This window comes from Lepisosteus platostomus, chromosome 18 (assembly GCF_059453375.1).
Source record: "Lepisosteus platostomus isolate fLepPlt1 chromosome 18, fLepPlt1.hap1, whole genome shotgun sequence".
NCBI classification, from domain to species: Eukaryota; Metazoa; Chordata; class Actinopteri; order Semionotiformes; family Lepisosteidae; genus Lepisosteus; species Lepisosteus platostomus.
Genome location: NC_142628.1, coordinates 13,547,062 through 13,562,127, shown reverse-complemented (window position 1 = coordinate 13,562,127; position 15,066 = coordinate 13,547,062). Strand labels below are relative to the sequence as shown.

The 15,066-nt window shown below is 49.0% G+C and overlaps 1 protein-coding gene across 1 annotated transcript; it reads right to left on the bottom strand.

The window, feature by feature from the left end:
• Positions 1–1,112: 1,112 nt before the first annotated feature.
• On the bottom strand, positions 1,113–14,237 carry fnbp4 (formin binding protein 4). Its single transcript, XM_088611136.1, has 17 exons — positions 13,993–14,237; positions 12,842–12,931; positions 12,460–12,590; positions 11,793–11,994; positions 11,150–11,297; positions 10,222–10,333; positions 9,708–10,046; positions 9,138–9,339; positions 8,515–8,633; positions 8,228–8,332; positions 7,191–7,324; positions 6,002–6,177; positions 5,334–5,626; positions 4,274–4,415; positions 3,627–3,823; positions 2,859–3,016; positions 1,113–2,573 (listed from the first exon to the last, which is right to left on the bottom strand). The coding sequence occupies exons 1-17, from the start codon at positions 14,117–14,119 to the stop codon at positions 2,483–2,485; spliced, it is 2,766 nt and encodes a 921-aa protein (XP_088467262.1). The 5' UTR covers positions 14,120–14,237; the 3' UTR covers positions 1,113–2,482.
• Positions 14,238–15,066: the final 829 nt, after the last annotated feature.

Sequence of the window (15,066 nt, the reverse complement as noted above, 5' to 3'; positions counted from 1 at the left end):
ATTTATAACTTTTTCGTGCAAAATGAAAACGTTAGCGGCACAAGACCACTTTCTGCAGCGCGGAATGCTGGTATAATTGCAGTATTGCCTACTAAAAAAAAAAATCGAAGCACCACCGCCATCTCCTGGACATGAAGGCGGCGAAGAAGGACGGCATAAAAGGTGACTAAAGGTGCACTTTAAACTGAACACCGCCCACTAAGCAGCGAGTCCTGCGCCCGCTGGGATCTCTGGATCGCGCCCTTTGCTTGTGCAGACACCTCCTTCGTTTGTTCACTTCAACAGACTGAACCTCAAGCGAGTCGTTTGCAGCAACCTCAGATACTAAACTGCATCTCCACCGCTTACCCTTATTCCTGTTCATATACAGCTGTTAACGCAAGATAAAGATCACTTTATTGGCCATATACAATTTCTTGCATTAGGAATTTGTCTTTTTGCAAACCCCAGCTTGTTCTCCAGGAGACAGACAGGGAGAGAAGCTGGGGATCAGAGCACACTGTCAGCCATTTATACAGCACCCCTGGAGCAGCTGGGGTTAAGGACCTTGCTCAGGGGCCCAACGGAGTAGGATTCCTCTGCCGACCGCGGGATTTGAACCGGCAACCTTCCAGTCACAGGCGCAGATCCTGAGCCACAGAGCCACCACTCCGCCCCTAACTGTGACTGTATAACAAACCAGGAGGAATGACAATGCACAGGACACCTCCGCTGTCCATTCTTTCATTGTGCAGATACCAGCTGGTTTGATACCAGCTGGTTGCTGAATGTGGACCAATACCAGCCACGTGAGACGACGGCAAAGTTAAAAAACTAAGAAAATCAAGTGAAGAAAAACTTGAGCAAAAGCCGTGAGATGGCAGGTCCACCAAAAACAAAGGACTGGAAAACACTTCGTTGGGAGTCCTAAAAGTTTGGAATCTAAGCCGTGTACTTCATGAAAGCCACCGGCATACATCAGCTGAATTCAGCATCCGAGAGAAGTGCTGAATAAGTCAACCGATGTAAAAATATGATGGTAAAAAAAAAAAACTTAAGTGTGAGAGCTGAAAAGGCGAGGGACAGACGAAGACATTTCAGGCGTTCGCTAATAAAGTGACAGGCTCAGCGGGTTGTTTTTTTTTAAAAAAAGTTTAATACTTATTTACAAAATGTACAAAGGCGTGAGTGTATTCAAAACCCCCAGAGCAGAGTGCTGAAAGTTGGAAGGGCGGGAGGGGGAGGGGTAACAAAGCAAACCCAAAGGCTGATGCTTAGTATCTGGAAATTGGCAGGTTGGGCACAACGTGCAGGCCAGCAGAGTGAATGCGTTTCACGGGGAGAACACAGCTGCAATTAAACTGGCACACACCCCCCCCCAAGTCCTCAGAGATGCTGCACCACAGATTTTAGAGCAGGGGTTAGAAAAGACCCCCCCCGTACCCCCACGATAATCAACACAAAGCATCAAAATGCAGTGAGAACAGGACAGCAGAAACTCTGCACACCTCCTGGGCTATGGCCACTTGTGGAAACAAACCCCTGTAAGAGGAATGAGCTCTGGTGTAAAGCTCACCCTGAAGAGCCCAACTCATTCCCTCCCCATCCCCGTTGTGGAAACGAAGCCTTTGCTAACCTCGCCAGAGACGAGCTCCATGGCGATCCAGCTTTCAAAAGTCTTGGGTCAGAGGGGAATAATCCCGCAGAAGTGAAACGGACACCCCGCTTTGCAAAAAACACCCCCGCTGTTTTGCAAATAAAAAAACAAAACAAAATGAAATGCCTTAAATGAAATACTTTTTTTTCTTCTCCTTATAGAAGGACACAATTGGTTTAACACAGCTGTAGCTAAACCTTACTAAAAAAAATATATATTGGGCAACAGTCTTTCACGGTCAGCATTAAAACACAGCAGGACCTCCGGAGCACAGAATAAAAAGTGGACAAAAACTGGAAAAAAGTAAACAGATAGAACTGAAGTAGTTAAAAATCCATGATTTTTCAGAAAGTACTTCTCTGTCTTTTCTCCATACTGGATGGGAACGATTTCTCCCTTTGCCAGTATGGACCTGCACAGGGGCCTGTCAAGGGCCCCTGTGCCTTTGCCCCGCTACCACAAAACGCGCTCTGTTTCCCTCAGTCCGTGGAAATCCTGCTGTTTGGCGACTTCCAGCTTTACATCTGGAAATCTCAATGGCAGAACCAGGCAACCAGGCAGAAGGCGGTGGTGGGGGGGAGCTGGGAAGGTCATGGCTTTCGACGTCAAAACTGATCCACCTGACCCAGTCCTGCCCCCTCCTCCGAGAAACACTGACGCAAGAGCTTACAAAAAATACCCCTCCCCCCCCCCTACAAAAGAAGGCAGTTTCAACTCGGCCTCAGCGCACGCTGTTCACTTTTAAGCTTTGGCCATTTTCTAAACTTACAAAAACGGTTTTCAAAGTCCGTGTAAACTAGCAAAGATGTTCCGGGAGCACTGTATGAAAGAACGCGGGAGTCCAGGCTAGGAGCTCTGCATAACTTTCCTTCTCTTCAGTCTGTCTCTCCAGTCCACGGGAAGAGCCTCGAAGTTGGCGTTTTTCCCAGCTTTGCCGCTGCAGAGAAAAAGAGCAAAAAGGTGTCAAAATCTCTGAAAGAGGTTTCAGCGATTGAAAACGTTGGCTGCCCCAGCAAAGAAGAATGATGCACGATGAAACCTCCCGGAGTATAAACTCTAAAAATACTGGCGCTGAACGTACAGACTTGATGAGCTACAGTTCGTGCCCCGGTCGGTCCACCAGTCGCCAAGGAGCATGAGCGAACACGGCGCCCTGGAGTCTGGGGGCTAATACGACGGGATACTGGGAAGTCTACAGAGACCCGCGGCTGGGGGTGCTTACGTGACGAGCTGCTGCTGTTTCCACTCCTCGATGCGCTTATGGTTCTGCTGGTCGCGGTCCTCGTCGCTGGAGCTCGATTTCTCCTCCTCGTCCAGTTCCTTCTGGATGCTCTGCCACTTCTTCACCAGGGACGGCATCTTCGTCTTGCTCTTCTTTGCCTGCGGAGAGCGAGAGGAAACCATCCTCTTATTGGCCTCAGCTTGAGGAGGGAATCGGAAGCAGGGAACTGCTTTACCTTGAGGGCAAAGGTCAACAGCCCAGTTCTGGACAGCTGGTTTGACAGCTCCCATCTTACTCACATCAAGGTTCTTCCAGACCTCAACGCCCAATTAAGCTCATAATTTGGTTAACTAAGAGAACTCCTTCCTCAAATGGTGAAGGGGAATCAGATCGTGTTAAATAAAGTCATTTACAAATTATGCAAGACATCAACTGCTTAAAGGATCACAATTTGAACACGAGTAGGGTGCTCCTTACTAACAAGCGATTTAAATTAAGCCTTCCTCAGTGATAAAGCACTACATCACATATCTTGTATTGCTTCCTTATATAATTAAGTTATAATGGCATCACCTGCTACCAGTACAACTAATCACAAGAGCCAATATACAGACACTGAAATAATAATGCTGGGAGTAAATGTTACAATTAAAATGTGCCAAGTACAATCTTCTACGACATATGGTGATCGACCAACCTAGCAAGAGCCCCCAGAGGGCTGGACAGAGAGCTGCCTGCACAAAAATAAAGGGAAAACAGTATGCCCACCTTGTCCTTTTTCACTTTTTTCATTTTCTCCATGGCCTGCATTTTGCCTGCAGCCTGGTCAGCAACACTGGATGACGGGGCAGGAGGAGGAGGCTGAGAGGGGGGCGCTGGGCCAGTAGGGGCCCCCGTCTCAGCGGGTGGCGTGGGGACTGCCACCGCCGAGACCCCCCAGTAAACAGGGGCAGACATCATAGGACCTGCAGGGACAGACGTACACAGGCCTGCATTAAAAAAAAAAATCGCCAACAGGCTTAACGGGAAACATGAATCACCCCGCTTACTGACTCACTCCCTAAGGATCCATTTAACATTTGGGATTTATAATGCACATCAGGACTGAATTAAGCAATGGCATGTTTGACTACACTCTGCAGAGAATGGCACCGACTAACGTTCCCATAAACGACTTATAAATATATGAAATGATTCTCATAGAAATAGCCACAGAAATGGATAAGCAAGTTCCCTCCTAAAACATACTTACTAAAAAAAACACCTTTACACTATGATTTACTCCTGCTTCTAAACTTCAGATTTAGAATTAAAACTACTTTAATAAACTAGGGTACAATCACTTATAAAATTCCCCAGGCAGGGTTTTGAATTGGGCTCCGCCCCTTGCTCCCAGAATGCAGTGGTGCTCTCACCTGCGGACACGGCGGGCTGGCTGTACAGGATGGGGCTGCTGCCGATGGTGACGGTCTTCTGGGCGGGGCCGGGGGCGGAGCTCGGCGCCCTCCGCTTCACTGCCTTCGCCGGCGGGCTGGGCGGGCGGGCCGGCTCGCAGGGCTGAGAGAAAGAGCGCAGAACAGCGTCAGCCAGCCCTCCTCCCCTGCTAACACAGCACAGCACAACAACACCCGTCCTGGTCCTTCCAAAACCAGGTTCTTCGTGGCGAAGTCTCAAACATACGTTTTAGAGGAAATTTGCCCAAACACAGTGAATACAGCGACACTGTCACAACCTCTTTCAGAGCTTGTTGGCAAGGATCTGGACAAGACAGGTTTTTGTAAATCATACATGGACATCTGGAGAACAATGCCACTGCCTGATCATGATAAGCATAAGGTTGAGGAATTCAGTGATTGGAGGTTCTGGGATTCTGTGGCACTGTTGAGGTGGGTTACAGAACAGAAGGAAAAAAACTCATTTTCATAACCATGTTGTTCGAGCTCCTTCTTGCTTGCATCACGTAGTAGTTATAGATTAAAGGATGTGAACCTTTTTGGTCTTGAGCAGGGCAAGCCACAAGGGGAACTGATTCAAGCTCTGGAAATTCTCAAAGTCAGCCCAGAAAACCTTGTTTTCAAGATCAACAGTGAATGAACTGGCTTCATCATTCTTTTTTCCGCCTCTACTGACAGCTGGTGTGTGGTGATTGTACTGGCGCAGTCTGGCTGCCATGGAGGCTACACACTGTAAAGTGCCTGGAGTGGAGTGTCCAGAAAAGCACCGTGTAAGTGTAAGTATTATTATAAACAGAAGACACAAGCAGAGGCTCAATGGAAGTGTATTTTAAATCGAGAATAGGAGGCATTAATTTTTTTTACAAAATGGTTTGTGTCAAGACCTTGGCTTCTCTCAGGAAGAAGCTGGAGGAGGTGCTCCGATCAATGAGCAACTAGGTACCAAACGAGCCAGCCAGGGGCCCAGACCGCTACTCCTCAGTGGTTTGTTACCCCAGCCTCTCCCCCCCACCAGTCCTACCTTGGCAGTGGACCCCGCCGTGGGCTGAGCGGGCTTGCGACTGGCCTCTTCCTCAGTCCCTGGAGCGGGAGGCTCCCCGTCCTCGTCCTCCATCTCCACTTCCTCAATCTCCCCGTCCTCGCTGAGGGGTGGCGGAGGGGGTGGGGGCGGCGAGTCCGGGGGCGGCGGTGGGGGAGGGGGGCACTCGTCAGGCAGGGGCGGGTCAGTGGGCGGCGGGAGTGGGGGCTGGGTCAGGGTCCAGTAAGAGGCCATCCCCTGCTGCACAGGGGCCAGGCCCATGAAACTGCTGGCACCTGTAAGAACGGTCATGCCATGATGAGCCAAGCACATGAGGGAAGTCTCCCAGCAACTGTTAACAGTGGGTGTTCTAGTCACGCTAACAGTCAGGCCATCCAACGGTGACTTTTTACATCCAAAAGACAGAGAGAGAGGTCTTTCAGGAACCGTAACTGCAGCACGCTATTCAAGAATATTTAGAAAAACCACAAAGCCACGTTGAACGACCCCATATCTTTTTTAAAAGGGAAAACATGCGTTAAGCTAGAGATTAGTGCTAGAAGCTGTAAAAATGCCTAACTTATCAAGCTGTTCCATGTGGCTTTGACAAAAACACAAACAGGCTGTCAGTGAAAAAACAGCACGGCACGATTGAGCATGTGACCTCTGACCTGTATAGACCCCCGGGGGCTCAGGCGGTGGTTTCAAGTCGCCAGGGACCACAGAGCTGTGCTCGGCAGGACCAGAGGTGCCCCCTCCTTCAGCCTCCTTCTCCCCGTCCACGTCGGGAAACTCCCACTGCGAGGCGCTGGTCTGATCGTTGACATAGAAATACCGTCTGTGTTCTCTAGAGCAGAGGAAACAGAAAGAGAGCCGTCTCAGCAACGTCAGGAGCCCCTGCAGGCAACGCAAATGCTGCACAGCTGCAGTGGACTGAACTGCTGTGAGCAAAGGCAGGAGGGAGCCCGAGAGCTGAGCTGTGCACAATTCTTTGGGGGTAACTGCGTCAGTGGCCCAGGGAGCCCAACAGTTACCCAAGACAAAGTCAGAGTCCGGAGGGAAAAAAATGGTCTCTCGCCGACAGCAGGAAGGGGGCACACAGAACACCCCTTCCGGACAGTAAAGGAACCCACCTTGTTTGCAAAATACATACATGATCAAGTCCCAGCTGGTGCAAAAAAAGGGATGAATTTGAGACCACCAGGAAAAAACAAAAAAGTGTCAAAAACAAACTGCTTGACACAGAAATTGAAAATCAAAGTCCCAGAAGCCTGAACCTAAAGTGATGCTCCAAGGAAGTTAAAAAAAGAGCTGTGGTATATAAGAATTACATTACGGAACACAGAGTAAAAAGAGCAAACAGAAAACAATGGAAAAAAAAAGTAGTCTGACCTGCACGTCCGGGAAAATTCTCGGTCTTCTCTCTTACTGATGCCGTGACACGTTTTCCTCCAGGATGTCTCTGTCACTCATTCTCTCACCGAAGGGGTCGTCCTGCAAAGCGTACAGCTCTCGCGTGCGCAACCACCTTCCTAGAAACTACGGTACCCTTCCGCTGTCACGGCCCCACAGAGAGGAGGGCCCACGGCAGGCATTGTGGGGGAGGGCGCGTTTCTCGTTTAGTTGGACAGGCCCGTTTTATTCTGTCTTTAGGGTCTGGTGCTACAGACCGGTCCAAATAGTCAGTTGCACGGGGGAGAAATTCGCTGCCTTCGCCACGGCTGCTGCTGCTGCTGTGGTTCCATTTTAACCCCCCATTATTAAAACTCGCAGAATTGCATCATCTAGCGGAGGTGATGTCACAGCTGAGGTCAGCTGGGGTCAGGGGAGTGAAAGGTGAAAAAGGTAGAGAGAGCGTACCTGTCCCAGTGGCAGAGCCAGCCCTTAGGTGTGGCGTTAAGTTCATAATGTTTAATCTGTTCGGCAGCTTCTTGAAGCCTGCGCTTCAGATAATTTCCATTCAGAGCTCCTTCTCGCCAGTCTGTGATCCGAGTCTGTGTAGAGAGAAGGGAGGAATAAGTCAGAGGGAAGAAAATTTCTTACAGCACACTACTACCGACATTCAACAGCTTCAAAACTATTAGCGCATCAGCCAGGAAACCGGCACAGGTGTTGACCCCCGTCGCAGAAATTGAATTTGGGCATTGTAGCGTGAAACCCAGAGCTAAGCACAAGGATTTTTAAAATGTTGTTCTACAGTAACTAGTCCTGCAGTATTTCAAGAACTGGAGCAAGTGACTTGAGGACACAAAGATAACGTCCAAGTGAAAGTAACAGACAGCCAAACAAGTTAACGGTACTGCAACATAATAGCCTCTGTTGTCTACAGAAATAATTTGGTAATTCCAACTATATCAACCATCAAAAGATACTTCCGATTTATAAGTACAACCACTTCACAAAGCTATCATAAGGAAAAAAGTTTGCAGCAGGTGCACCGATATAATACTGGACACAAATTGATTACACTGACTGATGCCAGATATCACCCCAGTGCTCATCACCAGAATTGATCATGAATCATTGTTACTTACTGAAGTTATTAAGTAATGACTGATGAAGTAAAATGAGCCCAAACAGTCAATAATTATCCAAACTTTGTATACTTACTTTTTCCAAAATCATAGAGCTATTCATTTCTTTTGACACTCAGTATATTTTAGTTTTACTTTGTGTTACCACGATTTGCATTTTTGACATGATAAAGCTACAATATTTATTTTTACTGTAAATTTGCATCCCTACTGAAAAGGTTCATCAACCTATTTATCACTGTCTATACTGCCGGTATAGTAGCAATCAGCCAAGGTCAGAATTGAGTATCTCTTAATATTTTAAGAATGAGACAAGCCTGAACTATCGGGTGTGTTCTCCCAAGAATCAAACAATTTCATTACCTCTGTCTGCAAGAGCAGCAGCTGGAAGTTAGATATGGTCTTTTTGTTAATCCCCAGAAATTCCATTTTGCTGGTTAAGGTGTTTGCAAGCTCTCCAATCTGAAACTGGGCGGGAAAAAAAAGAAAATGCATTGGGGTAAAAAATGTTACCACACGACCTTATAGTAAGAAACATTTCATCTTCACGGTTAGCAATATGCAACTGAAAAATGGGTGGGAATTCTGGAGCGTGTAGGAGCCAGGCGGCAGCAAGGCCCCAGAATTCAGACCCAGAAGACCAATGTTACCTTGAGATCCGCCGTCTCCTCCTCCTCCTTGGGGACCGGTCTGGGTTTGGGCTTCTCCACGGAGACCTCTGCTTCCACCTGCTCGTCCTCCTCTTGCTTCTCATTCAACTTGGAATGTGCTGCAAGAAAACCATCACACCCCTCAGCATCTAGGAAACACGGCACTCCGGACTGCAGGCACGCGCGTGTGCAAGCGCCCTCATACATTTAAGAAATCAATAAAACGGGGAAGAAACAGCACAAACAATTACACATCCGAACAACAAAATGACAAGTGAACCTTTGATGTCCTAGACAGACTGTACAACCTGATGCGGTTATTCCAAATCCTCAAAACCCCTACGTCAACTCTGAGCACGTCTTCAAAATAAACAGCGAAACAGGACCCAAGGGACACAAGTGGAAACTACATGGACACGAATTTAAAAGCAAGAGCAGAAGGCACTTTCTTTACCCAGTGGGTTGCAGGAATACGGAACCGGGCCATGCTGTTGAAGCTGGATGAGCTGCTCGGATCAATTAACTAACTGCCAAATCGGCCAGACGTGCCAAATATAAGAGAGGTTTCAAGCTGATGCCCCACGCGATTCCCCTAAAACCCATCTGCAAGCCCTGGGTCATACCGGTGTCGGGGGGGTCTGGGCTATTCCTCCCTGCCTTCTCCGAGCCGCGGCTGTTGGACTCCGGGCTGGCGGAGCGCAGGAAAGACGTCTTCCACTTGGGCTTCCTGAGAAGGGCGCTGCGGCCGCCCTCCTGGCTGACGTCGGAACAGGGGCTGGAGCCTCCGGCACTACCATCCCCCTCCTCTAGGGCGCGCAGCTCTGCCTGCAGGGGAAGGGAGAGGGAGGTCACAGACACCTTCAAGAGGACGGATGCACTACATGTTCCAAGTCCTTTTTTTTTTTAAATAGGAAGGGCAGCCTTTTGAAACCTGTACCCAAGGCCTAGATCAAACCTGACTAACTCCCCCTAGAGGAGCATAACCCTGGTGCTGGATGGCTGGTGTCTCTGCAGGTGTTGGTTCCAAACCTGGCTTTACCAACTGAATCAGCTCATTACTGGCTTAAGGGGACCAATTAAAGACCTTCTACCGGCTGTTTAGATGCTGGAGTTTTTTTTTTGAAGAGATCTAGAAAACCCCCAGGACCAGAACTGTATCCGTGCCCAGACACCGAGAAGCGACAAGTCCCCACCTTTTTCCTCTCTAGCGCCAACTCCAGCTCGATGGTATCTTCCTCCATCTCTTCCTCCTCCTCCACCGCTTCCCCTTCTGAGCTCTCTCCTGATTGGGCGTTGCTGCGGGGGTCACCCTGGGAATGGGCGTCCGCCTCCGCGGGGGCGGGGTCTTCCACAGGCTGCCCCTCCCCCTCCCCAGAGTCCTGCTTGCCCTCCACCACGGAGATGACCTTCTTCCTCCATCGCTCCTCAGCCTCCTTCACCTCGTCCGGGATGAGGGGAGCCAGCAGGGACGCGGCGACCCCTTGCCTCTCCTCTTCCTCGCTGGTCAGGGCCACCACACTCTCCATTACTTCCTGCTCGGAGGGACAACAAGCAATGCAACTTGAACAAAGCAACGGGCTAATTTTATAATTCCTGCAACTAAACCTATTTCAAAGCAATAGAAATGACATTTTAAGCAGAGTTTTTACATGCAGTATTGCCTGTACCACTGAAGTTACCCAAACCTGACTTCAGCTCTGAACAGACCTTTTTGACTTCTTTCTTGACGGCTGGCACAGCGGCGGGGACTGTCGAGTTCTGCTCGGAGTAAAAACCGCCGCTCTGTGTCGTACTGGTGCCGTTGACTGCCACACTGGAACTACAAAAAAAAATGTTAAAGGTTACTGCGTACTAGGGTTCCAAATCATCCTGAAAAAAAAACCGCAAACCTTAATCTCACGGTTAAACTAGAAAAAGGAAAATGAAAACATCCAGAGGAAAGACATGACAGAAATTGGGACTTTACTGACGTGACGCTGGAGTGAGATGTTTGTGGCTGTCCTACTCCACACACACCCAGGTGGAAATCCTGGCATGTAAACGAGGCACGACATTAGGCGGTTGCAATGGAACTATTGGGGAACAAGGAAGGGTGGGGGGGGGGGGGGGGAATCTGAAAGGGTAATGGGACAGAAAACCTCCAACAACATCCTAAACGTATATCAATGTGCTTTGGCATGTGGTTGTGTAAAACCCATCACAGGCTAATGCATCGAGCAAACTTTTCTAAACATCCATCCATTTTCTAACCATCGGATGGGACACCAGGCCATTGTAGAGCACACACTCTTAACATCAATTTTCCCTGAAGCCACTTAACCTACTGGCGTGTCTCTGGACTGTGGGAAGAAAGCCATGTGAACGCAGGGAGACCATACAAACTCAACACAGATATCACCCCCTGGAACTGAACCCAGGGCCCCAGTGCTGCAAGGCCGCAATACTACCCAGTGCGTCACCATGCCACGCCTATTCTAAATGATCACCTTCAAAATATTTCCCTAGTAAACAAAGACAACGCCATGGCCAGGATGGTCTCCAAACCTGAAAAGCCTGCTCTCTTGTTTTGTTCTTCTCACAAAAGAAGCACCAACGCGTGCAGTGCCAAGAGCATGCAGTTCGTCCGGCACGGTACCTGTCAGGGTACTGCTGCAGGTCCTGCACCTGGTGCGCCAGGTAATGGGGGAGCTGCCAGGTGACCTCATTGGTGTGGGTGTTCCAATAGTAGTAACACCCCGTGTTCTCATCCCAGACCTCCTGCCAGTCTCCCATCTCCACGCCCACTGGTACAGGGAGGGAAACCAACACATGACATTCAGAGAAACATTCATCAGCAAAGGAGAAAGATCAGAATCTGACCCAGAAAGACCACCCCCCGTCTCCTCCAGAGTGGACTGAGCTCGAATACAGAGGGAACATAAAAGCCCGTACACGGACAACTGGAAAAACTTAAAATCAAAAGAAGCACTCGCTGTTTTATTTATTCGTCAGCCAAGCCACGCCAACCAAGCATGCAGAATTGTCACATTATTGGTATGCTTGGTCACTGAGAACTTGATGCCTAGTGCATCAGATCAGTTAACCCATAATCTTCCCCAACTATGACTCGAAATAGTTCAGAACTTATACCACCAGGACCAAACAGGCAGTAAATTAACCAACTGCTCCTCAAAAACTCCGCAACAGTTTATTACTGACTAGGAGGTAAATAAGTCAGTTGAATCATGGCCACCAGAATCGGTGTGTGAGCTTCACTGGGTAAAATCCCTACCACTCACCTCCTGCCAGCGAGTACTGGGTGTCATACTGAAACTCTGCCCCTGTGCCTGCCTCCTCACTCCCGGTCTGGCCAGCAGGGTGTCTGGGGGTCTGGGGCTGATCTTTGGGGTCAGGGCGAGGTGGGGTGGGCGCTGGGGCTGAGGAATCTACTGTGGTGCGCTCCGCGGCCTGGCCTGGCTGCGTTGTGATGGCGTCGATCTCCTGTCAGGTGGAAAACAAAAAAACTGAGGAAAGGCCTACAAAGCGATATTTTGTTCAGCCTCTAAAATCTAGAGCAACATTCTGACAAACTAGTCTCTAGCCAGGGGAGGGAGGAGGGGGGGCATCTCATTGGTATCCACTTTGCTAGCCTAAAGTCCAAAGAATAAAGGAACATACAACCTCTGGCTATTGCACATGTCAGGTGCAGGAAACCTAAGAAGTCCCTCTGATTGCCTCCTGAAGATCCTATATGAAATGAGCTACCAGGCTTGCTCAATCCTGCATGTTTTCCAGCTGCTACATTCTGAATTACACCCTTTGGCACCATTTCTCTGCAAGGGCAGTAATGGCTGCAGTGGGTGCCGTCTCTGACTACGTAGCTTCGCTTTGCTTAAAGCGTTTCTGCTTCGATACCCAGAGGGGGGTGTACAATGTTCTCCTGGGAGGAGGGTGCCGGATACTCACGGCCAGGAAGTTGGCGAGGGTGCTGTCAATATCCGCAGACTGGTTGTGGTTGGCGTTTGAGGGAGCGGGCTGTGAATCGGCACCGTCCTCTTCCTCGCTGTCTTCGTAGGCCCCCAGCAAGGACAGGCCCCCTGCGGAAGTAGAGGAGAAAACGGACACTGTTGTCTCACTACAGATGACTGGCACACGTTAGAGATGTTAGAGATGGCAAGCTCACATCTGAGGCTGTGTGCTTCTGTACTCTCTTCCCACACCTACTTGAAGCCAGAGATATGGGCACAGGAAGAGTGACGACCCACCCTCTTTTGGCAGCGTTGCTTTTAACACCAACACGCATAACAAATCCTTTCAGTGAGACTGAGAAAGATTCAGCTCCTCTTACCTGTAGCTTTCACAGATGGAGGCTTGGTTTCCATAAGGTTGTCTTTAGAGATCTGAGGGTGAGATGCATCTCCACTCCCATCCTGCTCATCTGAAAAACACCACAGGGAGAAGGGTTATTCCACAACCCCCAGGAATAAAACAGAATGAAATAAACCATATATTGCATAAGGGGACACTGCTTTCATTTGAATAGTCCTTTCCTGCGCAATGTCACTTAAAAGGCTAAAAATTTGCTTCCTCTGGTAAAACAGGGCAAGGTTAACCCATCTGAACACATCCCTCCAAACCTGGAAAACAAGGAATGAGTACAACAGTCCAATCTCACATTCTTCCCTCATTAGTGCTGTCATTACAGCTCTAGTGACTCGCAGCTCAATGATGTTTAAAGGTTCTGTAACCAGACAGAACAGAAGACTACAGCGTTAAGTTCATTCGCAAATACTTAAAGGTGTCGCATTACTGTAATGAATAAGCAGACGTGCTGCAAACAATATTGGTCTGGCACATGGACGGAGTAACCCCATCCCTCGAGTGGACCATCCCGACACTGATCATCTGCTGTAGCACCGGTTTTCAAGGGATGCAAGCAGGCTAATCTAACAAAATTCAAGGCAGAAATCAAGGTCCACATTAGTTCGTGTTAATACGCCGCTAGCGAGGCCTCCATTTCTATATCGTTTTAAACACCGCCACAGGGAACGTTTCGATACGCCACTGTTTCGCTGCATTCCGATGTCTGACCTGTTAAATCAATAACCTCACACAAGCAGAGACGTTACCACGTTCAGAATCTCAAGTCTAGCTTCTGTTCCTTCCCCGTCAAATATACAGCGGGGCACATGGTATAAATATATAGGATAATACCCACACTAGGCAAGCACCCGTCTCAGATACACTGCAGTTTGAACACGCAATGCATGTACGCCAATGCACCTCCCCAGTGAAACCCCCCGTTGTAGAAACCCGGGTTTCCCTGGGTTGTTTTTGAGCACGACACTACACCTCGTACAGACTCCTGTCCGCCGGCCCACCGGCGCGCCGCCACAGGCAGCAGCAGCCAGTATTCAAACCCATCTAGCCCCGTCTGCTTCCGCCCACCCCAGCCCGAGGACTGAGACGAGGCCTAAGCCCGACAACCGACCGAGCTACCTTCCGAACCGGATCCGGCACCCTCTTCACGACAGCCGGCGCCGCCCGCAGGGAAACCGCGAGGCCCCGGTGGCGAAAGCTGGAGGATGGTCCTGCGACCCGTTCCCGTCCGTGTCTTCTTTCCCATTCCTTTTTCCCCCCAAAAGGTTAAACTGGAAAACGGCAGCAGCAACACCGCCGACCGAGTGCAGCCCGACTCGACACACAACAGCGCAACAAAGAGGCCCGGAGCGGAAGTGACGATGCTCACAGGGCTAAGCGTCACGCTCGCTCGCGGACACTCACAGGAAAGAGCGTCACGTCTACAGGGCTGCGCTCTGCTGCACGCTGTTCGGGTTACTGTATACAGCATCTATAAAAGAATGCGTTTAAACGTCGATGATGTAGCTTTCCTTGATGCGTCCCATTGCGCTGTTTAACTGTACAAAAAACAGAAACTGTAATGAATTGTCAGAAACACCCGCACGTTTGACCAGCAAGTGGTGATTGGATTTCTGCAGCCTGATTTGTTAGAATTAAGATTATTGGACGTCTGTGTGATTAATAATAATTAAGATACTGTAGCTAAACTTAAGAAGAGGTTTTGTGACATGAGGACAAACTTGATAAAATTAAGCCCCACCTGGATGATGCACCAATCCTCTCACACACACCAGCTGTCAGTGGGAAGGAGAGCAGAGTGACGAAGCCAGTTCATAGAGGGGGATTATTAGGAGGCCATAATCACAAAACAAGATAGTATTTTTTATAGGGAATACATCTGATGATCGCCACATTATCCCACAGGATATGGAGCACAGAGTCCTGGTAGTCTCTGGATCTCTGCCTGCTGTGAAATCCACTGTGGAAGCCATCTGTTAACTATACATGTGGAAGACAGCAGCTGATGGTACAAGTCAAACTGCGCTTTTTGATCAACCTGCCGTTTCTTTTTCCATTTACGGCTTAAGCAGAATATGAAATCACAAACCATTTTAAAATCCGGACTAAAAGAAGATAAATATTTGTGACCCTGTGTTCTAAAAGGAGGCCTTTCGGTTCCTCAGCCGCTACTTGATCAACAACTTGACCTTG